Source organism: Gobio gobio (assembly GCF_949357685.1).
Source record: "Gobio gobio genome assembly, chromosome: 21".
Lineage (NCBI taxonomy): Eukaryota > Metazoa > Chordata > Actinopteri > Cypriniformes > Gobionidae > Gobio > Gobio gobio.
This window is the reverse complement of record NC_137117.1, coordinates 24,627,664-24,655,220: the sequence shown is the minus strand read 5'-3', so window position 1 is coordinate 24,655,220 and position 27,557 is coordinate 24,627,664. Positions and strand designations below refer to the sequence as shown.

Genomic DNA, 27,557 nt, shown 5'->3' with positions numbered 1-27,557 from the left:
ACAAACTTCAAACAAAAGATGCAAAGACTAGACCCACAGAAATGATTAATCTTTTTATTACCTTTCCAGCTTATTTTTAACGTACGAGCAGTGACCATTTAAAACTTGAATGATCGAGGCTTTCGGTGTCAGCAGTCTCCAGTTATTATTTAGGTTTGCAAAAACAGTTCATTGTGCTGCTGGATATTGTAAACTGGTATTTTTTTTTAATTATCATTATTTTAATTTATTAACATACTAATAAACACATACACAGAAATATTTTTTTCTTTCCAAGAAAACGGAATTAAAAACCTGAATAGAGTTGCTCATATATTGAAACAAATTAGGTTAAATATTTCAAGAGGGTTACCAACACTTAAGTTTAGGGTTAGGGGTTGGTTAGGACAATATATCAATTAAATGTATACCATTAAAGGGGCTATATGCGTTTTTCTGAAATTTAAACTCGCGACTGACACCTGTGGCCATTTTCTGCTCGCTCTCACAGCGGTGGTGACGTCACATCCGCAGACAGTGCGGGAAAAGACGACCCGCCAGAAAATAGGAAAAATAGGATACAGGTTTATAGGTGCACCCACTGTGAGCGGACAAGGTGTCAGTATGCTAATCAGGAGATGTTTGAGTCATAAATGGTAAAATAAAAAGGCTATTGTTACGTTTATTTTGGGGAAAAAGTTGCATATAGCCCCTTTAACAACCAACTCATTCCTGAAATATAATAAAAGGGGCGGAGCAAGAACAAATCTGGGGATTTGAACTGTCTTCAAGATCTTTGAATTAGAACAGTACTTACTTAGGCAGTTACTGATGAAGTTTCACAAGAACACAAGTACAGACAAGAAGGCATATTGAGAAACGGCTTTAGTAATCCTGAAGACATTGATTCAAATCAAACACACCTTAACAAGCTAATCAAGGTCTTCAAGATTACTTAGGCCGTGTGTCCACCAAAGCATTTTATCCCGAGGTTAGCGTATTTTCCTAATGGCTTTCAATGGGAGTGCCGCGTTTTTAAAACGGCAGCAGAGTGACGAGGTTCTAAGCGTCTATGGCCTGTAGAGGCGAAATAAAAACGATCACTGACGTTTGTTGTGACGCGTGAGGCTGCACGCTGCACAGATGCGGATTTAAAACAGACAATGAAACATTATGCTATACAGTAGACTTGTTTTCATGGGGGGGGGGGAGGGGGGGAGTCCGATACAATTGTTTAATGTTGCCACCTTTTTGTATTTGTTTCTATTGAGCTGGCCGCTTTTATGCATTATATATATGCAAAGTTGCATATATAAAGTTAGTGACATGAGAAAGCAAACTGATATGTTCATGCAGCAGACAAAAATTTATTCGATTTGGTGTGGGGTTGTTTTTCAGGGGTTGGGCTTGGCCCCTTAGTTCCGGTGATAGGAAATCTTGAAGGGTTAGTTCACCCAAAAATTTAAATTCTGTCATTAATTACTTACCCTCATGTCGTTCGACACCCGTAAGACCTCCGTTCATCTTCGGAACACAAATGAAGATATTTTAGTTGAAATCCAATCGCTCAGAAAGGCCTCCATTGGCACAATGCACTTTACACTCTCAAGACCCATAAAAGGTACTAAAGACATCGTTACAAAGTCCATCTCACTCCAGTGGTTCTACAATAACTTTATGAAGCGACGAGAATAGTTTTTGTGCGCAAAAAAAACCTAAATAATGACTTATATAGTGATGACCAATTTCAAAACACTGCATCATGAAGCTTCGAAGCGTTATGAATCAGCGAGTCGAAACATGATTCGGACGCTTCATAAAGTTATTGTAGAACCACTGTAGTGAGATGGACTTTGTAACGACGTCTTTAGTACCTTTAATGGTCTTGAGAGTGTAAAGTGCATTGTGCCAATGGAGGCCTTTCTGAGCCATCGGATTTCAACTAAAATATCTTCATTTGTGTTCCGAAGATGAACGGAGGTCTTACGGGTGTCGAACGACATGAGGGTAAGTAATTAATGACAGAATTTTCGGGTGAACAAACCCTTTAATGCTTCAGCAAACCAAGACATTTTGGACAAATTCATGCTCACAACTTTGTGGGAACAGTTTGGGGATGGCCCCTTCCTGTTCCAACATGCCTGCGCACCAGTGCATAAAGCAAGGTCCATAAAGACATGGATGAGCGAGTTTGGTGCGAAGTCCTGACCTCAACCCGATCGAACAACTTTGGGATTAGAGCGGAGACTGCGAGCCAGGTCTTCTATTTTATATTTTAAAAGTACAGTACATTTTCATGGTTCAGTACTGTTTTTCAATTTTTGTAATAAAGTTCAGCACTATTTTATGTTATGTTTGTTTTCATTCAGTATCGATTTTAAAACCTATTGGTAGATTAATCAGTTATCAGCCAGTGTGAGCCAACCTAGTAATCGTTATTGGTATAATCCACTATCAGTCGACCTCTAATACATTTTGTAAAGTTGTTTTCATGATCAACAGAACAACATTATCCATTGTAAGTGACAGAAAAGCCATTTATTTCATTGTTGGTTTCTTTTTAGAGGTACTGTAGCTTCTAGCATGTAAAATGTAATAAAATGTAATAAAAAAGGTAAAGACAACAAGCATCTTTAAAAAAAACAGAAAAGGCTGACTGGGTGATAAATAATGATGAAAGCTGAACGACAACAGAAGCATGTTTACTGTTGCTGACCAAACTACTCAATGTGTAATCAGTATCCATAGTTACTGACTACTTCAGAAACCTAGGTGATTACCAAGACTACTGAAAACAAGGTTACATGCAATTACGCAAGCATGTGGCTCAAGTCTAAAGATCAAGGACTTTGCAACTGAGAAGTATCTGACTACAACCTCCTTTGTAATGCAATTAACACTAATATAGCTAAACAAGTTCTGAAAGATTTTGTGGAACCTGAAGAATCAACATGCTAAGTAATGTCATTTCTGTGCCACTTTCCAAACAGATTTCTCAGACCTACATCAACAAAAATAGTCCTGAGCCAAAGTTGAGATGCTCAAACCAGCGCAAACAAATTAAACAATGTTTGATAGTGCCACAAACTATGAATCGCTTTCTTGCCTAGGCATATTCATTTAAAAAGATCAATATGTTGGCTCTCAAGCCAACACAAGTATTTTAACATAGAAAAAAGCTTACACTTCACAGAATAATTTAGTGCATAATCTTCAAAAGAAACAGGGCTCAACAATAAGGATGATACACAAGGGAATTTTGGGCCAGTTAACGGAACGTTAGCCTTTGTAACTCAAATGTAACATTGTTTGATATTTTCCATCCATTTTTATACATTGCAAACTTAAATGTTTGATTTTCCGTGATGTAATCTAAATCTACATTGCTGTTGCAAATTCTGCTGATTTGTCAGAAAGATAATGTTGTTATCTAGTGGGCTAGCATTTTGTGGAAACTGCAAAAATTACTTCTTGTGATAGTCTTTAAAGCATATAAAGCTTATAATGGAAACCCTAAACAAATGTACACTCAACTGCACTCATTTTCTAGCAAAAGTGTGTTTATGAATTTATGTAACAATTAATGAATAATTACATCTTAAATATTATTATAAAATAATATAAAATAAACTGAGCAATTCCAAAAGGATTGCTTAAAATGATGATAAGAAAGATTCCAGTGAAAATATTGGCGGGCAATTAAAAATCAGAAATTTTTGTTGAGCTCTGACAAATATTTTACATCATGCACATTTGCTGCCATAGATACGCTAATGCACCAAGATGCTTCACTGCACTTACCTGCCACTGCCACTACTGCTGGTACTGCTGACAGAGTCAGAGCTGGAGGAGCGACTGCGGGACCCTGAGCCACTGCGGGAGCGTGCCGGTCGCGCTGCCTGACTCGACAGCCTCTGTGGTGATGGATTGTGTGATTGCGAAGAGTGTGGTGATCGACTGCGACTGTGGTGGTATGTCCTATCTCCTCGTCTGCCTCTTTCTTCTCTGTATAAATCCCGATGGACCACACTGGCGAGTGTGAAAGCTTCACGGGCACGGGGCTCATAGCGAGTCTCTGTAGTCTCAAAACGACTAGGGCTCCGGCTTCGTGAACCATAGTACACAATGGCTCCCGGTGTCGAGCCGCCACTTCCCACTCCGGCAGTGCTGCTACTGCTTCCACCAGCACTGCTGCTTCCTGCAACGCTCCCTGCAACACCTACGCTGGCTGCTGATGAGCTGCCTCCAATGCTGCCTCCAATGCTGCCTCCAATGCTGCCACTGGCAGAACTGGCACTCCCGCTGGCTCCACTGAGGGCCCGGTCCCTAGAGTCTCTGTAATAATCAGTCTCATAGTGACGCTGGCGATCGAAACTACTGGTGTTGCTGCTGCTGCTACGCTCGTGGTGTCCATAGGAACTGTGATCATAAGATCGCTCCCGACTGTCCGCAGCCCTACATGACAAGGAAAGGGATGGAGGATGGCAAAGAAAAATGGAAAGAATGAAATGAACGTTATTTTCATCCCTGACAAGTATACGAGTCAAGTGACATGCGTTGAAGAGGTGATTTAATCAAAAAATAGACTGCAAGTGCATGTTGAAAAGATGCTGTCTTAGATTTTTCCTTATATTGTAGCATTTAATACAAACATTGATACCAGGACATTTTGGGGGGGATTTTGGGAAGTTTCTTGCAATTTACTCTTTTTGCATTTTTTAAATCATACTGAATCCAAAGAAAACAAAGGGGAAGAAAAATATGCATGACAAAAGTCATGCATTCCATGGTCAGTCACACTCCAAGTTACACAGGGTAGAGGGGGGGAAAGCCAAAGATTCATTTATTTTACAATGGCAGTTTACAATTTTTTCAATAGTTAAAAGGAACTTTATTTCTTTTTTTAATGCATACTGTTTTTGTCTTTTTAGAGAGGAATTGCAATCACATTACCCTTACTGAAAATTGAGTTTGATTTTTTTTTTGACCAATTAGATGCAGGTAATTTATTCTGTATTACCATGAAAATAATGAACAAATATGTCTTTTGATTACAAATTTTAGACCTCCTACTTCCCTGTTCCCTCCTATAATAGCATGACTGCGTATTACTGCTTCCTTTCATGATTTTTTTAATTAACTAACAGTAATGAAGTTTCATGAATGCAATGAAGTCATTGTCAAAGAATAAAATCAAAGCCACAGGTTATAAAAACGTATTATTTTGGAATAAAGGTCTTTTGCAATAATACGGTCCAACATTATTTGTTCTAGTCATGCTGTAGAATAATGATTAATGTGGAGAGTGATTCTAAACCATGTTTGTTTTTGGTTTTTTTAAAAGAGGAACAAAATAACCATAAAGAAAGGGAACGAGTGATGGGGATGCTATGATACGTTAAGCTCTATGCTAGCTTCACATTAATAGCCATTTTGAAATGCCTGAAAATTGTATTTTCAGTAGCCCTTTTCAAACGTGAATAGAAACCATTCCACAACCTTTCTCGAATCAAATAGCTAGAGATATTTTAAAATTGCTGAGAAATAAGCAGTAACAGAAAATTATATTTTTAGACTGATGAATTCTGATCATTTTATAAAACACATTGCTGTTTTAAAGGAGTTACTCTAACCGACTATGTTTTTCAGTACCTTACATTGATAAACCCTTGGGTATTAATAAATTATTAGATTACAAATAAAAGTGATTATTTCATTTACTTTTTCAAACTTAATAGTCTTCAGTGTGTGAAAATATTAATATGCAACAATTCATGAGAGGTAGTCTATTACAAGTGGTGTTCTTAGGCATAGCAAGAAGCTTTTTGCCTGAAGTCTCCTTAACCTCGCAACAGAGCCACCAGTTACATGTATTATTAATAATAATTATGTGGTTCGTCATACAGCATACGTCTGTTCTTTAGAAAAAACATTATTCCGCAAATAAACTGACCACTGACCATTAATCACTGTATGGTTGCCAAGCAACACATTAAATGTACACAATAATAAATTAGCTATTTATAGTACTAGTCAATTCTGTCATTTCCAGTCACTAAAAGGTTAAATTTAAAGCTTTAGATAAAGCTTCTCCAGAATAAGTATTTGTTAGTCATTGACAGTGAGTTATAGTGAGCATGTAGCAACAAATCCGACCTAGTTAATCGCTTTGGTTTCCATTAGAAAAAGATGCTTTTGTTTAGTGAAAGCCAGCTGTGTAACTTGACTGTGATCAACCTTTACAGTACATATAGTCCACTCCTGTAATTTCCACAAGAACTGACAAACAGTGGTGAAACATTGCATCACAACACTCCACAGCTCATTTGCCATCTCCTCCATTTCCATAGAGCTGTAATGTGTTTGGTCAGCTTTGCTGTATTCTTTAAGGTCATTTGAACCTTTTTTTCGTGATATGCCTCAAACACTATTCAAATTATTCACGTTGGTAAAGCAGAGAGGCAAAAAGCCAGGGAGTGTGAAAAAGTGAGAATCAGGAAAGGGACAGCAAAGTGAGGTAAAAATCTGCAAATGCCAACAAGCTACTAAAAACAGCCTGTTTAACAGCTACATCTGTTAGTGGGAGATGGAAAAAAGACAGGGGATCAAACTAGGGGTTAGAGAACAGCTAATATACACAGGGCAGAACATACCAACCTTTTCAGACAGCGGAAACCCGACCTACAATTCCAAATACAATTTAGGGAGACAGAACTTTGTGAGCAAAAAAGGGGGTTAAAAATGTAGAATGTAAAAATGGTAAGAAAAAAACCAACGATGTAATCCTTATCTTTGAGGATCCAACATAATAGTTCGGCCAAAAAGAAAATCCATGCATCTTAAAAAATAAGTCAATATCGATATGGGAAAAGCATATGGAGGTAAACGTCAGGAGGTAGAATGTCCAATCAGATTCAATGCGAAGAATCCCCATCAAAAACAGGCTGGAGAAAGAAGTCCAAAAACATAATAAATCCATAATTTGGTTCTTCATATAGCATAACTTCTGTTTTTTTTCTTCTTCTTTAGTCCTTTGAAACAAAATGTCTCTGGATTTTTAAAAATATGAAAATGTAAATTTGTTCTGCATGATGCCTCTGAGTCTTTAAATCCCTCTTCAGTGCAGTTAAAAATGAATTTAAATCTTATCCTGCCACCTCCTGACAGCTGAAAACATTGTTGAATATTGTTCCAGATATCCCATCAGAACAAGGTACCAGTGTTCTAACCGCTGTGACATTAATAATCCAAGTCAACTCAGAAAACATGGGTATTCGATCAATGTTTTACAAATCCCAGTGGAATCTTCATTGATGTTTGGAAAAAGAGATCAATAATCCATTGGCATTGGAATAGTCCATTAGGAGAAACCGACTTTCATCTTAGTTATAGTGTATCCAAAGTCTGCTGTAGTTCCAGATCCGGTATGGGGCTTTGTAATCCACTGGGATATTTCACATCCAAAGTGAGAAGTCTTCAGCCTCACAACAGCAATACCTCCATGCTTTACTTTGTGGATCCAAAAATCAGTTAATTCTTCAGGAGAGTCGACCAAATACTATTTTAAATCCATTCTTTTTTTTCTTTGGCGTTTAAGGAAAAAAGCAAAAATGAACTTAAATGGTCTATAAATAAGTAATGAATAAACAAAGAGATTTGCTCACTGTGTTTCTGTCACATTCTACCATGTTGATCAATGGCAGAAGTCTCCCCTGTAATTAACAGCAAAACCCTAACACCACAAATAATCCCGAAAAAAGGGAAAAGAAATTGTAGTGATAATATATCCTTGTCATTGGGTAATATTAATCCAGTGTGATTAAGAATCCACAGAATATCATCCAGAGCGTTCCAGATCATCGATGGGAAAGAACTGATCCTAAACCACCCATTTCATTAATCCAATTACCAATCAGTGGGTCTTAATTGATCAACACCGTAATCATGTTACAATAACAGAGTAAAAAACATGAAGTAAGACATTAATCCACCTTGGGCAGTACAGTACTCCAGAATAGGGCAATTCCAGGTAAGGCCGCGGTCACGGATGCGCTCTCGCTTCCAGAAATCCCGGAATATTTTGATATATCCGAAACATGCCCTGGATTCTCTTCGCAGCGATATCCAACTCTGAGAGAATCCCCATGCAGAGGCACGCTAAGCTCTACATAATGATTATGAATTTCGACGCATGTTCACCATGCTTTGAGAAACTTCAAAACTGGCTCATCTTTACACGGTGAGCGATGACAGACCTCAACCATCAAAGCGTGATGCCCAAATCACTACCCTCCAGTGTGTTCACTTAATTTCCCATATGTCCCCCGCCCCCAAAACAATAAATTAGCCCAATTAATGACGGAAATAATTGGGAGGGAGAGATGAGTTACAAGAAACGAATGGTCCCCCTGCCTTCAGAAAAACTATGTCCACTTACCCGTCTAGTCTGCGTTCAAAGCGTCCCTCTCTGCTGTGGAGTGACACAGGGGGCCCATACACAGGGCCCCCCGCCCCCCTTGTGAACCCTGAAACATCCCGCCCACGAGTGGCTATGGACAGGCTATCATCCAGGCCTCGAGCTGCACTGGGAATAGTTCCTGGCTCATTGTAATCAGTGCGTAGGTCCCTGTCTCCCATCTTGTTGACAGAATTATGAGCTTTCTGAGCACTCTTAATGTCCACAAAATCCACAAAAGCTGCCACTCCACCCTCTGATCCACGTTTTGGGAGGACCTTGACACTCTCCACACGTCCATACCTTAAAAAAAGAGAGAGCAAAGAGGGTTTTTACTAGTAGCCAACACAAATGCATGGCATGATACTTGCAGTCAATTATGCTGGTATGAATAACCATTATGCTTACTGCCAATCCGCAAAGGGCAGACTTGATTGCACAAAAGTACGAGCGAAAACAAACCTGTGTGCCAGTCATTTGGCCAATATGTAAATAAGTTGATTAAAATAAAAACAGCCTTCTGCATCACCACACAAAGATGAACCACTGTATGAGTAACATTAACTATACGCCAGTAACACCTCCCTTCATTTGAATAGATCCAATAATTATGACGAGAAAACAAATACCACTCTTCCTTCAGTGTTTTTGTCAAATCAGTAAAATGTCATAATTCTGTCAAATCATTCAGGCTTGAAACCTCATTATAACTTACGTCCATTTTGAGAGCTTTTTTTCTGTAAAACCATAGTGCTTACATAAGCTTTATGTAATTATACTAATACTACACATTAATTTGCTGTCAAGTCACTAAACAACTAAACAAAACATAGGTAAATAGATGACGTGTACATAAGGGTTAAAACAACACTTGGTAAGCAAAGTATGAAAATGAGTAATAAACAATAGGCATTCAAGTGGGTGCTCTAGGTGAGCAGCTGTCTGACACCAGTTCTCACACTCACTACACAATCTCCGTCGCCATTTTACAAACCTATTCACACTGCTTATTCATTCTCCCGTCCCCCATCTTCAATAAGTACCTCTGCCGCACTGACCTGAGCTTTGACAGTCACCGTACACAAATCACACATTTTTCATAAAGGTTTTGTATAGCTGTATGTCTCTCCTGTATAAATATATATATATATATCAGAAAACAATTTCTTCTTTAATACTTCTCACAAATGAGCATGACCGTGTTTTTATTTAGTTCCCGTTCAAAGGGCGACCGTTATTACCACAATTCAAAGCTAAATAGACAGTCATTTGAACAAAAGGTAGCCGTAGAAACAACAAAGCGCTCGGTCCGAGATGAATAAATTATTTACTCAAATCTATATGTAGTTTATCTCATACTAGTGCCTGCCTCCCTCGACTGGCAAAGTAATTTCTTACGATAGTGATGTCTAGTGTTATGCTTCTAAACTCCAGCCTGAACATATCCAACACCATACAGTCTATACAAAAACACCATAATGAGTTCGATCACACCTGCATTTCTCAAAGATTACGTTGGAGTGTTTTGATTGTATTTGTACAAATACGTAACTGTGCGTACGTGTAGATAATGAACGTGGTCAATAAAGTCGTTAGACAGTCTTTAGTCAAGGCAATGTTATATGTATAGCGCTTAGAATACACTTTGTTTCAAGGCAGCTTTACAAAAAATTCAAGACGTTAATGTTTATAATATCTCAATATCTTCATGCATTATAGCCGACTTTAGCATATCAGAGCCGAGTCCGGGCGATAATATACTTTACATACTAAGAAGACAAACAATCATCAGTTGACGTTTGCTATAGGCTATCGCTTTATGGGAGTATACTGTATGTATTGTTGATAAAGTTTGAAATGTTTATATATACACAACTGTATATAAAGACCTGGGCGATTATATACCGATAGTTTGCTTTTTAAAAACAATAACGTCAGATGTGATCAACGTGTAATATACAATATTGCGATGTCACTCCTACGAAATCTCGCCACGCTATTTCAGGCGAGAGATCAAGATAGATTCGCACCATTTAGTTTCAACAAACCGTGTTATTCTGATTTAGTAACCCGTGAATTCAGTGAAAAACGAAACCTGAATCCATACAGGTCAGACATTGGGTTAATACCCCTCAGGACAGGTATGTGGGTGCAACGTGCAGACATGGATGGGTTTTTTTTAAATTCTGAAAACAATTATTTTAATTTCTTGTTGCCATGAAAGACTAAATATATAAATAATATATTCACATCACCGCCATACACAAACTTCTGACTGACAACTTAAAACGTCCGATTGGTGCAGTAGTAGGAACTGTCGCCACATGTTCACAGACTACCATAATGATCATTTGCAGGTAGATCATGAACATATTCATACACGAACTCGTCTTAAAAGTTTCCCCACGCTGATATTGTATGACTTCTTATAGACGCAACCACGGTCACCGCTTGCCTGCCATTCATGACATCTGAGCCGAGGAGGCTCAAAACAACACCCACTGTAATGCCTTTAGTAGTAGACACCATTTAGCCCATTCAACTCGCTCGCAGTGGCTTTTCAGTCATCCAACAACAGACGTTACTACATTTAAGTTGTGCTACTGACATCTGGGTTGCAAATTAAAGCAAGCCGAAGCCGATATTCATGCAGCTGCAAGTAATGCGCTTGAATACGACCCTCCGTGCTAATTAGCAACCTAGCGACGACTGCGACTCTCGAAAGCTAACTCACTAGCAAGCGTACGTTAAGTGAGCCAAAACAAGCCAACTCAATAGCAGCGTTGCTGTGAAAGTTGTGGCACACATTTAAGGTGTTAAACTCTGCACCGGCGTGCTGCTATTGTTTTCCCCCCAATCACTTGAAGGAAAGCACATTGCTGGATGTTGTCTCGCTCTCACAAATCGTCACTTACCGTTTGAAGTGCTCGACAATTTTTTCCTCTCGTACATTTTCTGGTAAATTCCCCACCCATAAATGTCTGGTTTCCCGGACCATACTGCGTTTTGGTGTCCCCCGATCATACAGAAGATTTTACTGAGTTAAATCCGACTGAATGTGTGTTACGGTGGGGCGAGTAGTTCCTCTGACTCGACACTACGATTGGACCCGCTTGCACTTGAAAGCTGTGTTGACTGCGAGAGCCTGAACCTTGCTGTCGAAGAGCGCGCTCCGGTTCTTGACGAGATCGCGCATATGCAATGAGCACTCGGAATACCACATGGATCAAATCGGATAAGACATAGTTTATTGAATATCACCTTTAAAGGTTAGCATGTGTATATACGTTGGATTGTTGCTCTGGTTAAGGTTGCAAGATAAAAGTCAGACTTAGTTCCATTTGCTTTAGTTTGACATTTGACCGCGTATTTGTAGAACAGGACTTTATTATGCAAGTTAATCATAATCTTGGGGTGTGTACAATGTATGTGACTTGTGGTGTACCGCAAACTATTCATGACTCAGTGGCTGGACGGTGTTGACAGAGTAGCTTCAGTATTGCTGCTTTGTATACGTTTGCACATCCATTTGTTTTCCCAACATCCAGGTGGGAACCGTCTGTTTGATATACGACTCACAAGTCAAAACAAAATATATCACGAGTGCCTATTACAAAATTTAGACAACTGGATTAGCCCAGATAGCCTAAAAATAGTTCCACCTGTATTTGTGGGAGATATGGTCAGACATTTCCCGATCTTACTACAAAGACTAGAACGATGTCTTTCTACATGATTAGCTATTGAAAAGACAAGCATCGCGTCGAATGTAAGCTTAATAATTAATGACAGTGCAGCCCGTTTACAACAAGGATCAACTGTCCAACATTTAAGAATTAGTAACCAGCTTGTGGCAATCAATACTGTCTTGAAGAAAAAGCCCAGATAATGGTCAATCATATTACATTTCCTTCTTAAAACAAACATTTGACTGTTTTCCAACTATGCACGAGGAGTAGGGTTTGATTCACGCTGCGCATGCGCCAGAATGCGGCAAAACAGGGACTGCAATGGATGAATCGCGCGTGCGCTTTATACGCCCACATAGAGTTTTGACAAAGAGCAATTACATACCCTCTGACTGGCAGAAAATTCTGGAACTTGTACTGAGGTGGAGCTGGTTCTCAAGCTGGATCTTGAGCAAGCCATATCATCTTCAGATTCAGTCTTGAATCTTCACAGGAATTGCATGGACTTTCTGGATCTGCCTAAATCCCTATTATTTATGGAATTGAACTAATAAAATGTAATTCGTTGACAGTGCTTTTGGGATTGGATTTGGGATTGATTGCACATTGGAAATACAAATGCGCACTTTAGGCCTATACAGTGTGGTTGCATGTTATACAATAAATTAATCCCCTGGATACTTGGACAACAAATTTTCCTTTTTTTTCCTCCGCTCCTAAACAACTCAAGACGGTGTGGCAAACTTCTAAGGACACGAAGACATTTACTGCTTTACTAAATTGCTTAAAACAATTATTGTAATCTATTTATTCGACAGAGGAAACGACGGGTTTGTAAACAAAAGGGGACAAAATGTGGAATGCGTGTGAGCGATATGTTTTGTCCATGTATGTCTGAGCGCTTGAAAACATCCTGCACAGCCTCCACGTAAAAAAATTAACACGCACTGATTAAATACCAGAGCGATTTACGGGTTACAATTAGAGCACACACATCTTGATTGTTCAGTTGTTACTTTTTGGCGCCAGTAAAAAAAAATGTTATTTGAAATATGACGCCATTTTGAGCATAACCAAGTGTAGACAAAAACAGCACAACAAAAGAAATGACAGCGCCGCGGCCATTTTGTTTCTAGTGGAACTATTTTGGGTTCAAGTTCAAAAATTATTTAGCGCTTGGGTGCTGCTTTCAAGGAAATGACGGAACTACATTGTTATAGGGCTAAAAATATGTTAAAAGCCACCACGTAATTAGTTTGTGAGTGCAATTGATATTTTAAACCGCTGTATTAGTTATCTTTAAATAATAATTTGACTTGTGAATAGGCCTACAACTATTTGATCAAATCAAGTCCTCATGGAAAATCCAAAAATAGCCTAATATTGTGGCAAGAACTGAAATGTATTTCCGTGACGTTTGTGAGAAAATTAAACAAAAATCCTCTCTAATTATACTCTGATTAAACAAAATAATGTTGGCTATTTAGGTGTAGAGATAATTAAATTCACCGTATGCATGCAGTTAATGAATAGTCATATTTATTATGATGGAAGGCATTTCATGCACTACTAAAAAAAAAAATACAATAGTGAGGGAGTAATGGTTTTATTTTAAGAATCATAAAAAATACTTGAAAAAAAAATTTCAGACAAACCAGAGACCCTCATGGGGTTTACAGCCTAGATGGTATTTAATGAAGCAGCAATGTTTGTATTTTGTAGTGAATATATAAGGTTAAGGTTAAATGTTCATCCGAGATTAGTCAGATTTTCCCAGTTTCTTGTGATCTCCCCGGTTTCCAGGTCTTTGTAATTGGCCTTTAGGTACGTAGGTGGCATGCTGCAAAAATACAGTATGTTAATACATTTAATGCTCTTAATATTTCCCCACAAAATCTTAGTTATCAAATGGATGCTGTGGGGATCAGACAAAGACATCACCACATGTCCATTATTAGTGCTAACCTGATATATGGCTTCCAAAAGGTCTTGAGATGGTAACAGGCAGGCAGCTTCACCAATGAAACAGATTAGAACATGGAGTACATCTGACCACCTGCCTACTGTAATCAGTAACACAAAAAGCCCACCCAGTCGCACAACAACTGTATTGAGAATCTGCTGGCCAGGCTGTTGATGCCGATCCTCTGAAAGAATGAGTATATGATTAGACTCAAAAGATGGCCAATGTTGGCATGAAATATATGCTGTTCAAAAGTTTGGGATCAGTAGGGTTGTTGTTGTTTTTTAAATAAATTCTTTATAGCAAGGACACATTCAATGGATTAAAATAGACAGAAAAGACAATTATAAGGTTACAAAAGACTTCTACTTAAAATAAATGTATATTCATCAAAGAATAAAGAAAACATGTATCACATGTTTATTAAGCATGCAGCACAACTGTTTTCAACGTTAATAATAATAAGAAATGTTTTGTGAGCACAAAATCAGCCTATTGGAGTGATTTTTGAAGGATCATGTGACACTGAAGACTGCATGGAGCTATGATGCTGAAAATTCAGCTTCACCATCAGTTACTGTATAAGCCTATATATTAAAATAGAAAACATTTTAAATTTTAGGCATTTTTGATTAAATAAACGCAGCCTTGGTGAGCATAAGAGATTTCTCACTAGAAACTCTTTACCAATACCAACCCCAAACTTTTGAATGGTAGCCTTTACATATTATGATTTTCTGAATTCATGAATGTTTCTGTTCTTTGTCAAGGGACTTCCAATGTTGAAACTTAGTCTTATAATTTTTTAGTCTTACCATTCATATACACAACCAGTAGAGTGTAGCAGATTGTGAGTGGGGTCCAAAATCGTAGAGCCTCAGTGGTTGTCAGAAAGTGTTGGTTTATGTTTGATATGGCAGCGATTCCAGATACACTGAAAGTTATAATTAGGGCACTGCAGAGCCAGGTTAATATAGACGTGCCAGTGGTTAAGAGTCCAATGCAAAGTCCACAATAGCGCTGTGCGCTATGTATTGCATACATTGTCTTTACATGTCGCCATACTTTGCTGCATTGGTTTGCCAAGAACCAGCTCAGTCCAAATGCCAGGAGGAGGCTTAGCCAGCCTTGCGGTGCCCCCTCGTGGAGGAAATTAAGACTGCAGGTTAGTGCGCAGCCCAAAGAGAACTGGCACTGGACAAGCAGCAGTAATAATGGGTCAATTATCGATTCCTAAACAAAAAGAACAGGGATGTTTTTATCTAGAATGATAACGAGTTGTCATCGACAAATGAATGAAATGTCATGTCAATGAATTTTGTTCGTACTGATACTCCTGTGATCCGTGCTGAAATGGCTCTAAGGGAGAACTCTAAAACTACCAGTGATGCAACACGAGACCCCACAACGGAAAGAACCACCGTAAGGATCCAGAACTGGATTTTCTCTGTTAGTCCACCATTAAGTCTGTTCTTTTGTTTAAGGTCTGTTTCAGGATCTGCAATACTTAAAGGGACAGACAAGTGAAATGTACAAAAAAACAAAAACAAAAAAAACATCAATACAAAATCATTGTCTCCATATTGCTACCTTTATTTGTATTATATTCAACATCATCATACATATAACTTATATACTTACCTTTGTGCCTCAACAAACAAGTATGTTTTTAAAAGGTTACGAAGAACCCAGATTCCACAAGCACCCACAAGCCCTGTGATTAACATAAAACACAGCTAAAGTTTGGAAGCATTCAATTGTTTGTTTTGAAGTCTCTTGCTTGCCAAGGCTGCATTTATTCGACCAAAAATAGAGTAATATTGTGAAATCACTGACTAAATAAAATGTTTTTATTCCTGTGATGTCAAAGCTGAATTTTCAGCATTTTTACTTTACTCTTTAGTCACATGATCCTTCAGAAATCATTCTAATATGCTGATTTGCTGCTCAGGTAACATTTCGTATTATTTTTATCAATGTTACAAACAGCTGTGCTGCTTAACATTTTTGTGGAAATGAATTTTTTCAACATTGATAATAATAATAAATGTTTCTTGAGCAGCAAATCAGCAATGATTTCTAAAGGATCATGTGACACTGAAGACTGGTGTAATGATGCTGAAAATCAAGTTTTGACATTGCATGAATAAATTACATTTTAAATTAAAACATTATAATAGAAGAGAGTTGTTTTGTTGTAACAATATTCAACATTACTGTATTTTTGATTAAATGAATGCAGCCTTGGTGAGCATAACATACATATTTAAAAAACATTAAAATATTGCAGGGCTCGACATTAAAGGGATAGTTCACCCAAAAATGAAAATTCTGTCATCCTTTACACAACCTTAAGTTGTTCCAAACCTGTATGAGTTTCTTTGTTCTGCTGAACACAAAAGAAAATATTTTGAAGAATGTTTGTAATAAAGCAGATAGAGCAACCATTGACTACCATAGTATTTTTTTCCCTAATATGGTATTCAATGGTTGCTCTATCTGCTTGGTTACAAACATTCTTCAAAATATATTCTTTTGATATTCATACTGAATGATTCAGCGTTTGAACGAATCGGTTGAATCAAAGATTCAATGACCTATTTGTAAACGACCACCTAATTCTTGAATGAATCAGCCGTTTGAACGAATCGACTCAATGACTCACTCATTAAGACGGTCACATGCTGCCACCTACTGGTGGTTTAGTTTCACCTTTCCAACATTTCTTATGTGTATATTCAAAAATATTTAAAATAATCTCATAACATTATTTAATGCAGTTGTAATTTTTCAGTGTAAATGATTTAATTTGATTGTGTTGAATTACAAATTTAAGAAAGTACATTGCATTTAGCATTTTAGGTAAAAATTATGATTTTAGATGAATTAGTCTGCTACGCAAATCTTCCAGACCTGTTTTACTGATTTTCAGAGGCTCTAGCAAAAGTCTCCTTTCCTGCCAGACCTGTTTTCTCTATTGTGTTTTAAATGAGTCAGATCACTGAGATCCCACCTTTTCGGAGCCCAGACGTTGCCCCTTTTGTCTTTAAAGGCTCTGGGATGGCTCTTGGAATTGGAGTTTCCTGGCTAGTAGGGTGTAGGGTGAGTAGGGTGTAGGGTGAACTTCAGTTGTTTCTTGAAGAAGAGACCAGGAGACGTCGGATCAAGACAGAAGTGATTCTTTTAATGAGAACTCTCTGTGCTGCAGGTCGTCCGAAAACAGTCTGATTTAACAGTACAAAATAAGGCAATTTATCTACATTTTAGGGGGAGGGGTTATACAGCAGAGGAGGAGACATTCAAACAAAGGAATGCATATGTTGTGTAGGTAAAGGGCACACCCTACTTTGAAATCCCTACCAATGCCATTGAATCAGCATAACTATTCGCATGCTAATGCTAGCCAGGAAACTCCAATTCCAAGAGCCATCCCAGAGCCTTTAAAGCTACACTGTGTGATATTTTCCCCCATCTAGTGGTGAACTTGTATATGACCATCCAGTGAATTTTAGTTTCTGTTCTGTTCAATTCCGATTTCGTTCTAACTCCTACGGTGGCCGATTTAGTCCAAGATTAATATGGCTTCCAGTTCGACCTCGTCCACATTTGACACGGTGCCTGTGGGATATTCTGTGCGCAGTGGGATGGTTGGAACTCAACTGGCCTAATTATTCGGCTAGAAAGAACTGCAGCTAATCCAGAGTGAACTTTGATGATAGTAATGTTTATTCAGTCATCCAATTGCAAGGCATAAACAGGTTTGCATGGATATGTACATAAATGTGGTTTCTGTGAGAGAACAAATTAGGATGGTAAATATACATGATAATGACATGACAGAATATACACAGTTAAGAACTGTATAACTATATTTATAAGTTACATTTGTATAATGTAACCGTAAACCAGAGCTTATTGTACCACATATAGGCGCTAAATGCAGCTGCATTTAAAGGAGCGGAGCTGCCGCTGCTAACAAGCGGTGTCCGGTGACAAAAGTGTGTGCGCAGGTTTAGCTCTGTATAACAAGTGTTAATATGCCGATCAGACCTGATACATATTTCCATCAACATACATTACAAGCAAATATTTTCTATAAACGAATAAACATTGTTAATAACTGAATGACTATTCAAATAGGTGAGCATTACGCTATTGTATGTTGACACAAAAATACTTCTGATGTAACATCAACTGAATTACGCGATGACACACTCTGAAACACATCCACAATGACAATAACTATTATTACTTACGGAGTTATTAACGCACAGAAATACCACACAAGGAAAAACAGACTTTTGAGGAATAAACAAGCCAGGAAAACTCCGTATAACTCTGTTACTGGAGCTGCTGAGATGAAAACTCTCTGCGCATGCACCAGACAAGTCTGAACAAGTTGACGCGCACAGTGTTAAAACCGGTTAAAACGCGAAAGGCGAAGCTTGAATTTACGGGTATGTCCCTCTTTGGCTAATGTACTTTCAAGATGTAGGGGCAACATGGCGACCACCGTTAGATCCCATTACCTTATGTATTTTCAATGGCATATTATAAACTTACGAGAATACTTTATTACTTGAAAGAAGTAAATATACATTAATGAGAACATATATTTTTGAAAGAACTAAGTGTTTTTAGCTAAGAATAGACAAAAAAAGTTACACAGTGTAGCTTTAAAGACAAAAGGGGCAACGTCTGGGCTCCGAAAAGGTGGGATCTCAGTGATCTGACTCATTTAAAACACAATAGAGAAAACAGGTCTGGCAGGAAAGGAGACTTTTGCTAGAGCCTCTGAAAATCAGTAAAACAGGTCTGGAAGATTTGCGTAGCAGACTAATTCATCTAAAATCATAATTTTTACCTAAAATGCTAAATGCAATGTACTTTCTTAAATTTGTAATTCAACACTAGCATTAGCATGCGAATAGTTATGCTGATTCAATGGGATTGGTAGGGATTTCAAAGTAGGGTGTGCCCTTTACCTACACAACATATGCATTCCTTTGTTTGAATGTCTCCTTAGATTAGCATTTAGCTAATATTTGTGTTTTGTGTTACCCTCTAAAAAGTTTGTTTAGAGATGAAAGTTATCCTCTGTTGTCAGGCAGAATAGATTAACCCCACAAGCTAATATTTGTTCTGTTTGAAATAGGGAAGATTAGCATTTAGCTAATATTTGTGTTTTGTGTTACCCTCTAAAAAGTTTGTTTAGAGATGAAAGTTATCCTCTGTTTTTCAAGCAGGGAAGTTGTTTGCCTCACAAGCTAATAATTGTTCTGTTTTAAATAGGGAAGATTAGCATTTAGCTAATATTTGTGTTACCCTCTAAAAAGTTTGTTTTTAGAGATGAGCCATCCTCTGTTTCAAGCAGGGAAGATTAACATTTAGTTAATATTTGTGTTTGTCCTCTGTTTTGTCAAAGAAAGTTAACAATAGTTGAGCTGTGTTAACAAAGAAATGATCAGAGAAGTCAGTGTTTGTGAGTGTGTGGTAACAAAGAAATGATCAGAGAAGTCATTGTTTGTGAGTGTGTGGTAACAAAGAAATGATCAGAGAAGTCAGTGTTTGTGAGTGTGTGGTAACAAAGAAATTCAAAAATGTTTTGAAAGAATGCTAGACTGACCCCCACAACTGAAAAAGGTGGTCTCGCAGCTCCTTTGTGGACAGACAGTGATTTCATATCACAGTTAGGATTGCAAATTAATTTAATTGTCACAGAGAAAGTTAGACAAAAACTAACTCAGAAATATGAGATCCATCCAGACAAGAATTGGTCGATTGATGAATGTAAAAAAGTTTTAGGAGCATGTATTCGCAAGAACAATGTGAAAGGCATTATTTGTTGTCACAGAGAATTTGGTTTAGCGCTAGCTAGACAACAGTCTCAGCAGATCTCAGAGCTAGAGAAACAGAACGAAGAACTCTGTGCTAGAGTAGCTTCTTTGACTAAGAAATTGAACCTCAACAAAGCTGTAGAGAAAACTGATGTGAATGAAGTTAGTCAGACTGATAATGCTTATCCTGACTTGCAAGCTTTCTTTGAAACAGATGTAGCCATTCAATCAGTATCTGATGTGCCTGTTGATTCAGTGAAATTTAGCGTCACAGCCCCGAACATTGTTTTACAGCGTGCACCAGTCACAAACCCATCCTCATGTATGTCTGCAATGACTGAAGTTTTGTTAGAGGATGAAATGACTCATGATTGTGTTACGGTTACATATACGCAACTACGAATGAAATAGCAGAAACTCCCATTGAGAATGCAGAATTGGAGTTGTTTGTTGATGGTTCAGCTCAAGTGATTGAAGGTAACATTACAGCAGCTTCAGTGTTGTGTCAGGGAAGGAAAACCTGGAGTCATGTGTCACACTGTAAAGTTGTTCTCCAACCAACAGGGATAGGGTAGGACACGGATCAGTGAGGAGCCCAGGAAAGAACTGAATGCAACAGGCATTCGGGGGCCAAACCTGCGGCGAAGATTTCCTTGTAGACATCCCCATCCACTAGTCCATCCTTACCTCACTGTTTCTTTAGGTGTCACAGGAATTAAGAAATAGGGAAAGAAGGAACAACAATAGCAGACTCCGATTGAACAGATGAGACAACCCTGATGTTTGCTGTCTTTTAGAACAAATACTGCTCTGTTGTCTTTTGTTTTTTCGTTCTTAATCTGTGCAGATACCACTTGAAGGCTGTCCCCAGATTCATACGCACCGATCCTCACCTGCGTATGAAGCCACAACCTCTGAAGGACAACTAGATCCATACGCACCGATCCTCACCTGCGTATGAAGCCACAACCTCTGAAGGACAACTAGACCCACTAATGAGTCAACTGTCAAGAAGAAGAAAATAAAAAAAAATACACAACGCAGAGAATGATCTACGGGAACTTCAGTCTTCCATCAGCATGATCAAGATTGCCTTGCTACTACTCATCATGGACATCGCACAAAGTGTAGACTCCAGAAACAACATATTCTTAGAGCTGATGAATATGTCAAGAAACACCTTGTTTGCTGGAAAGAACGTTTGCATACCACACCTGCCTTCAGTAGGAGCAGGAATCCCATGGGTGGCACATGATGGGAGGAATGTCTGTATATAACATCCTGCTCAGCCAATTCAATGGCAGGTGCACCCTGGTTGCTCTCCTACCAACAACAAAGAAGATGGCTGCATTCAAGGACTCACTTATGCGCAAACATGGTGGTCAAGGACTCTTGAACAAAAATCCAACAAGACATTCTTGATCTTTCAGCAAAATTACATCAGATGACTGAAGATAATTCTTCATGGTTCGGAAACCTGTGAAGTCAACAAAGGACTCACAAGGACTGTTCCAACCACAAAAGAATATTACCCGTAATGAACTACACGGACCCTAGTGGTATGTTGTTTCTGTGGCAGCATGTAATTCGTCATTACAGACAATCAACACAGAGCAAGTGAAATGTGACTGTAACTTTTTCCAAGTTACATGACTAGACGATGGGGCTTATGCTAAAAAACATAAGCTACAGAATGGACTGATGAAGGTTTAAATTTGTATTATGTGAGTTATTAGAACTCCCAAAGGGGGGATTGTTGAATTACAAATTTAAGAAAGTACATTGTATTTACAAATTTAATATAATAATTCTGGGGGTTTTCCAGCAGGAGATTTCCTGCTGAGCCTGTTTTACAGTGAGCATTTGAGGTACAAAGGAAGATCTTTGAGTTTCCAGCAGGAGATTTCTGCCGGACCTGTTTTCAGACTCTCACCGTTGTTGCCTCTATGCGTTTGAATAGTTATGCTGATTAAGAGTATTGGTGATACTCTGTCTGGGCAGGTTTTCCCAAAACCTGTATATTTAATTAACATGCTTTGTTCAACCTCAATGTAAATCCCTCCCCCTTTGGAATGTATATAACCTATCAGGTATACTGTTAAATGAGACTGTTTTCGGATGACCTGCAGCACAGAGAGTTCTCATTAAAAGAATCACTTCTGTCTTGATCCGACGTCTCCTGGTCTCTATACTTCAAGAAACAACTGAAGTTCACAACAATTGGTGACAGCCTATAGTGTCTTATTCTAATTTAATTTATAGATAAAATTTAAGAATATAAAAGGAAAGCTGAAGCATCGCCTATATTTAATAAGATTATGGGAAAATGCCCTTTATAAAAAGGTAAAAATATCACAAATATGCAGATTTAAATATGTCAAAGCTGATTGAACACTGGTGAGAATATTGCTTCAGAATAGATTATATTTACAAAAAAATCCTTGAATGACAGATTTACTTGTCCGAAGGACAAGCGTGTGAACAGGCTTAATGTCGAGCCCTGTATTGTAATGTTTCCAAACTTTTGACAGGTACTATATACATAAAAACAATACCAGTCAAAAGTTTCGGAAACTGCAATATTTAATGTTTTTGAAAGAAGTCCTAAAAACATACATACATAAAACATTAAGATATAATAATACATTATTTTCAAAATATATATCAAGTAATTAACATTTTTTAACTAAATTATCATTTGAATTTTGTGACAGATCATTCATTTCATGAGTCACCTTGTAAAACACTATGTAAAGGAATAGCACTTGGTGTTAGCCACGTAGGAACACTTGGCACAAACCAGGAAATTAAGGACGACATGCCTATGAAAGTGAGAAAAAAATTTTAATGCACCAATGACTCGCTTACATAGATACTAGTCAAATTGGCCACCCACAAAAAACTAAATCTAAACAAATCAAAATCATCAATATGACTGACCTTGTTTTGTTATATTCAGTCGCGGTGTTTGCGAACCTCACTCACGTAAGACCTTTATTATTTGCAGATATGAGAGTTGGAGGTTTGGTAGGTCTCAAAGGTCACTTAGGCATTGATCACTTTTTACAACTATACTTTGAAGATTTGATTTATTACAGCCTAAATGTTTTAATATATTAATGTACTTACAGCGTTTTTTTCTGAGGTCTGTTCCTGTGATTTTTAATATATATATGTATGCTCTCTGGTGGGGATTATTTCCATTTCTGGATACAGATAAGGTATATGTCCCATTGATTTTATGAGGGCACTTGAACTTTACACTGCATACAAGAGTTTTGAATATGTTCACTTATAACATCTACCAACCAATCACAGTACATAGAAGCAAATGGAACTGCATGTCCAACATTAATAATTACTAATATCTATTTATTGAACTGTAATTATGTTTTCTGGACTAGGAAGAAGACACACATTTAAATCTTTCATATTGTGAACCGTATTGGAATAGGACAATCAGCCATTAATTTGCAGTAATGTTCCTCAAAAGCAGCATCTTCTTCTGCATTGAAGTGATGCTTCCAGTCACCAACCTCACCTATAAAATAAAATAGTAACACTTTACAAAAAGGTTTCCTTAAACTACTTTAATTAACATGAACTAATAATGAACTGCACTTCTACAGCATTTATTAATCTTAGTTAATGTTAATTGCAGCATTTACTAAAACATTATTAAAATCAAAAGTTGTATTTGTTAACATTAGTTAATGCACTGTGAACTAACATGAACAAACAATGAATAACTGTATTTTTATTAACTAACATTAACAAAGATTAATAAATACAAAAGTGCTGCTCGTTGTTTGTTCAAGTTAATACATCAACTAATGTTAACAAATGAGACCTTATTGTAAAACGTTACCAATCAAATAAATACAAATTCAGAAAAAGAATAGAACATTTCAAGAAAAATTTTAATAATTCAGGCCATGTTGCTCAATTGTACTTTAAAAAATAAAATAAAAATAACCTTTTCTCATGAACTGCGAGGCTGTACGATCAAAGATTGTGTCTGGGACTGTCGAGTAGTTTGCCATGGGGTTTTCTCGCATAGAAGAAAACGTTGTCATTTGCACAATGTGATCTATCAAACTTTTTGATAAGTGCTTTCCCAGGTATTGAGCAATGCGGGTTACTTCACGATTAGGGTCCTGAAATTATAAATAAATTATCATTTTCTCAAATAATCAAACGAAGACTGAACTGTAAAAAGATCTTTTGCTCACGAGGCTGCATTTATTTGATCAAAAAATACAGTAATATTCTGAAATATTATTACAATTTAAAAGAACTGTTCTGAGACTTCTATAGGGAAACATTTTTAATATGAAGTTTTATGCAGATTGACCTCTTTCATGTCTTCGAAGAATATGAAAAGGAATTTCTTGTTTTGCCTTTCCCTCCAGTATCCTTTAACATGGTCATACCAGGATCCCCAAGCCACTGTAAAAAAAAAAATTATGTCATTAGTTTATTCAAGTCATTCATCATTTAGTCCATTCGCATATTACATGGCACAGAATAATATTGGTGTAATGAAGGAATGACAACTGCATGACTCACATTGCCCTGTCATGAACTTTTCCAGATATTGTTGCCAAGTTCCTGGCTCAGGCTGGTTATGATTCATGCGGTCAAAATGATAATATGAAACCACATTGTCTTTAGGATTACGGGCCATATATATAACCTATGGAGAAATGCAGGTGGGGTTAGCATTCATATACAATCTAATGTAATATTTTTCAGAACAGCCCACAAAAACGTCTTTTAACCTTGCAACCAGCCTCCCAGAAAGAACGAGGCACAAGTTGGATAGGAAGATGAGTTTTGATAACACGAGGGGGATCCATAACCTCCAGCTTAGTTATACCTAAAACATACAACGTTTAGTCATGCAGAAAGAATACCTTGCATATATACAGGCCTATATGCCTGTGTGTGTGTGTGTGTTCATGTTTTTCACTTCAGCCTGAATGCACACTGACTCATCTCACTGTGGGGACCTCGGGAACAAGCTTATACAAGATACAGAATTAGTTTATTTTTTTTAAATATAAAAATGCAGAACGTTTTCTGTGATAGGTAGGTTTAGAGGTAGGGTTAGTGTAAGCGGATTAGGCTACAGTTTGTACAGTATAAAAACCATTACGTCTATGGAGAGTGCCCACAAAGATAGTGAAACCAGACGTGTGTGTGTTGAAGTTGCTAAACAGTATATTATTCTATAAAACATACCAGCATTTGAACCGTCTAGAGAGGTCATCTCTAAAAACGGCATGCGCACATCTGTGGGTGCCCGCTTGCACTTTTCAACATCTCCTTCATTCAGGATGGTATCCACTACTTCCTGTGTCCATGTAGTTCCTTTTACAGACAATAATATTATTATTATAAATTGATTTGTGTTGTTTTCGTCATGTCGTTTTCTTCTTCTTTACTCTACCTGCTTTGGGATACGTGGCAATGAGCAAATCCTCTTTTGACGCCTGGAACTGCTCCACTCTTGCCCAGTATTTAGCCATCCGCTCTGGTAATGGGATACCCTGAATTTGACTAATCCCTCCGCGTGTAGTCCCATCCATATGTCCCTTATAATTAGCTCTGTTTAAGCAAATAACCGTTTCACAATTTTTAACTACGATATAAGACCTTTTGTGAGTCCAATTGTTTCACCACTCGCTATATTTACGATTTATTATGTTGCTAAATTAAACAATTTAGTAGGCTAGCTAAAACGAAACACACGAAATAAGTAATACGCTTTTTAAATTATAATTTAATTCCTATTAGCATATAGGCTGCCTTGAGAACTTTAGACTGAAGCAGACCGGGCACGTGATAGTGTTTTATTTGATCGGAACTGGTTTGTACACATTCTGCTTTGCTACGCAATGCGCATTAGTAGAGCGCGCCGTGCCGCCGCTCCCACCACGCGCTGCGCGCAGGGCACCAAGTGCTCAGGGGGGCACCACAAGAAAATGCTCTCACGAACGCCAGCGCGGGCATCACAACGGCCAGCAGCGGTAGCCCCTCACTGCAGAATACGAGATCCAGGAGGTGGAGTTGGATCGAGATCCGGGGGGCGGAGCTTGAACCAGAACTCCTCCCACTGCATTTTGATTGGTCGACAGATTCCACGTCGTAATTACTCGTGTTGTGTTGTTGTTCTAGGGCTTCCGCATTGAGTCGGTACTAAATAAAGTTATTCTTTTGACGGAAAAACAAACTTAATTTTAATAACGTCTAAAATGGTTTGTTACAAACACTGTAGTTTGTACATTGTGTGAATGTGCACCTCACTGTAAAAACTGTGGAGTCATTCAGGTTCCTGGGCACCACCATCTCTCAGGACCTGAAGTGGGACATTCACATTGCCTCCATAGGGAAAAAAGCCCAACAGAGGTTATACTTCCTCCGCCAACTGAGGAAGTTCAATCTGCCACAGGACCTGCTGAAACGGTTTTATTCTGCCATCATTGAATCCATCTTATGCATTTCAATTACCGTCTGGTACAGCTCAGCTACCTGATCTGACCTCAGAGACTACAGAGGGTAGTGCGGTCTGCTGAGCGAATCACTGGTACATTCAGAATACGTAAAAGGGCTGGCAAAATCACTCTGGACCCCTCTCATCCAGCACACTCCCTCTTCCAACTGTTGCCATCCGGTCGACGCTACAGAGCCCTGAGCACCAGAACGACCAGGCACAGGAACAGTTTCTTCCCTCAGGCAATCCATCTCATGAACAGTTCACAATAAACGAGAAACTCACACACACACACACACACACACACACACACACACACACACACACACACACACACACACACACACACACACACACACACACACACACACACACACACACACACACACACACACACACACACACACACACACACACACACACACACACACACACACACACACACACACACACACACACACACACACACACACACACACACACACACACACACACACACACTTGTACATTCCTTTTATTCACTTATTTATAACACACTTATTTACATTTCCAATTTAAACCTAAAATACGTGTACATAGTATGTTGCTTCTATAATTTATTTTTATATTGGGTCTATGCTATTTTGCACATTGTCTGTATATTGTAATTTTGATTTTTATTATCTGTGTCTTGTCACTGTCATTCTGTGCACTGTGGAGCTTCTGTCACTACAACAAATTCCTAGTATATGTAAACATACCTGGCAATAAAGCTGATTTTGATAATTACGTGGGGAATAACCAAGTACTTTATTACAATATTTTCATTTGTAGAAACGTTTGCTTTTATTGCAAACCATAAAAAAAAGCTTACCCTTCACCTTCCCTGAAAAGCCTGTAGTTCCTTGTTACATGCAAGAATATTTATCAAATAGATGTGTATTTTTTGATTGGCTGATCCTTTACCACTCTTAGTAGTCCACATACACATTGACTTAAGTAGATTAACAAATAGTTCCCTTTCTACTTGAAGTAGAAAATGTTTGCTTTTTCCACCACTGATTATGCATATTATAAAAATGTTTGTGACTAAAGTATTGCAGCAGTCTGGTTGTCCTCTGTAATTTTATACATACATTACTTCACATGGGCATCTGAC

The 27,557-nt window shown here is 38.0% G+C and overlaps 2 protein-coding genes across 5 annotated transcripts in view; both read right to left on the bottom strand.

Moving 5' to 3' along the window:
• The window catches only part of spen (spen family transcriptional repressor), a 38,429-nt gene extending 25,740 nt beyond the window's left edge, over positions 1-12,689 (bottom strand). For 2 of the 3 annotated variants that reach the window (XM_079802821.1, XM_079802822.1), the window contains exons 1-3: positions 11,350-12,689; positions 8,417-8,737; positions 3,781-4,434 (exon numbers count right to left, since the gene is read on the bottom strand). In XM_079802821.1, the coding sequence (XP_079658947.1) occupies positions 3,781-4,434; positions 8,417-8,737; positions 11,350-11,432 (1,058 nt within the window). In that variant the 5' untranslated portion in view covers positions 11,433-12,689. Of the gene's footprint in view, positions 1-3,780; positions 4,435-6,636; positions 8,738-11,349 lie in introns of all 3 variants that reach the window. The other variant, XM_079802823.1, reaches the window with a different exon arrangement.
• Positions 12,690-13,641: 952 nt separating this feature from the next.
• On the bottom strand, positions 13,642-25,751 carry tmem82 (transmembrane protein 82). Of its 2 annotated transcripts, XM_079802825.1 has the most exons (10): positions 25,376-25,751; positions 25,168-25,296; positions 24,705-24,802; positions 23,398-23,464; positions 22,659-22,745; positions 15,728-15,800; positions 15,415-15,592; positions 14,902-15,319; positions 14,089-14,270; positions 13,715-13,963 (listed from the first exon to the last, which is right to left on the bottom strand). In XM_079802825.1, exons 1-10 carry the CDS (start codon positions 25,512-25,514, stop codon positions 13,883-13,885), a joined length of 1,452 nt encoding a protein of 483 aa, XP_079658951.1. In that variant the 5' UTR covers positions 25,515-25,751; the 3' UTR covers positions 13,715-13,882. The 2 variants fall into 2 exon arrangements, with proteins under 2 accessions (XP_079658950.1, XP_079658951.1); XM_079802824.1 differs by lacking the exons at positions 23,398-23,464; positions 24,705-24,802; positions 25,168-25,296; positions 25,376-25,751 and adding an exon at positions 22,864-23,164 and having other exon boundaries at positions 13,642-13,963.
• Positions 25,752-27,557: the final 1,806 nt, after the last annotated feature.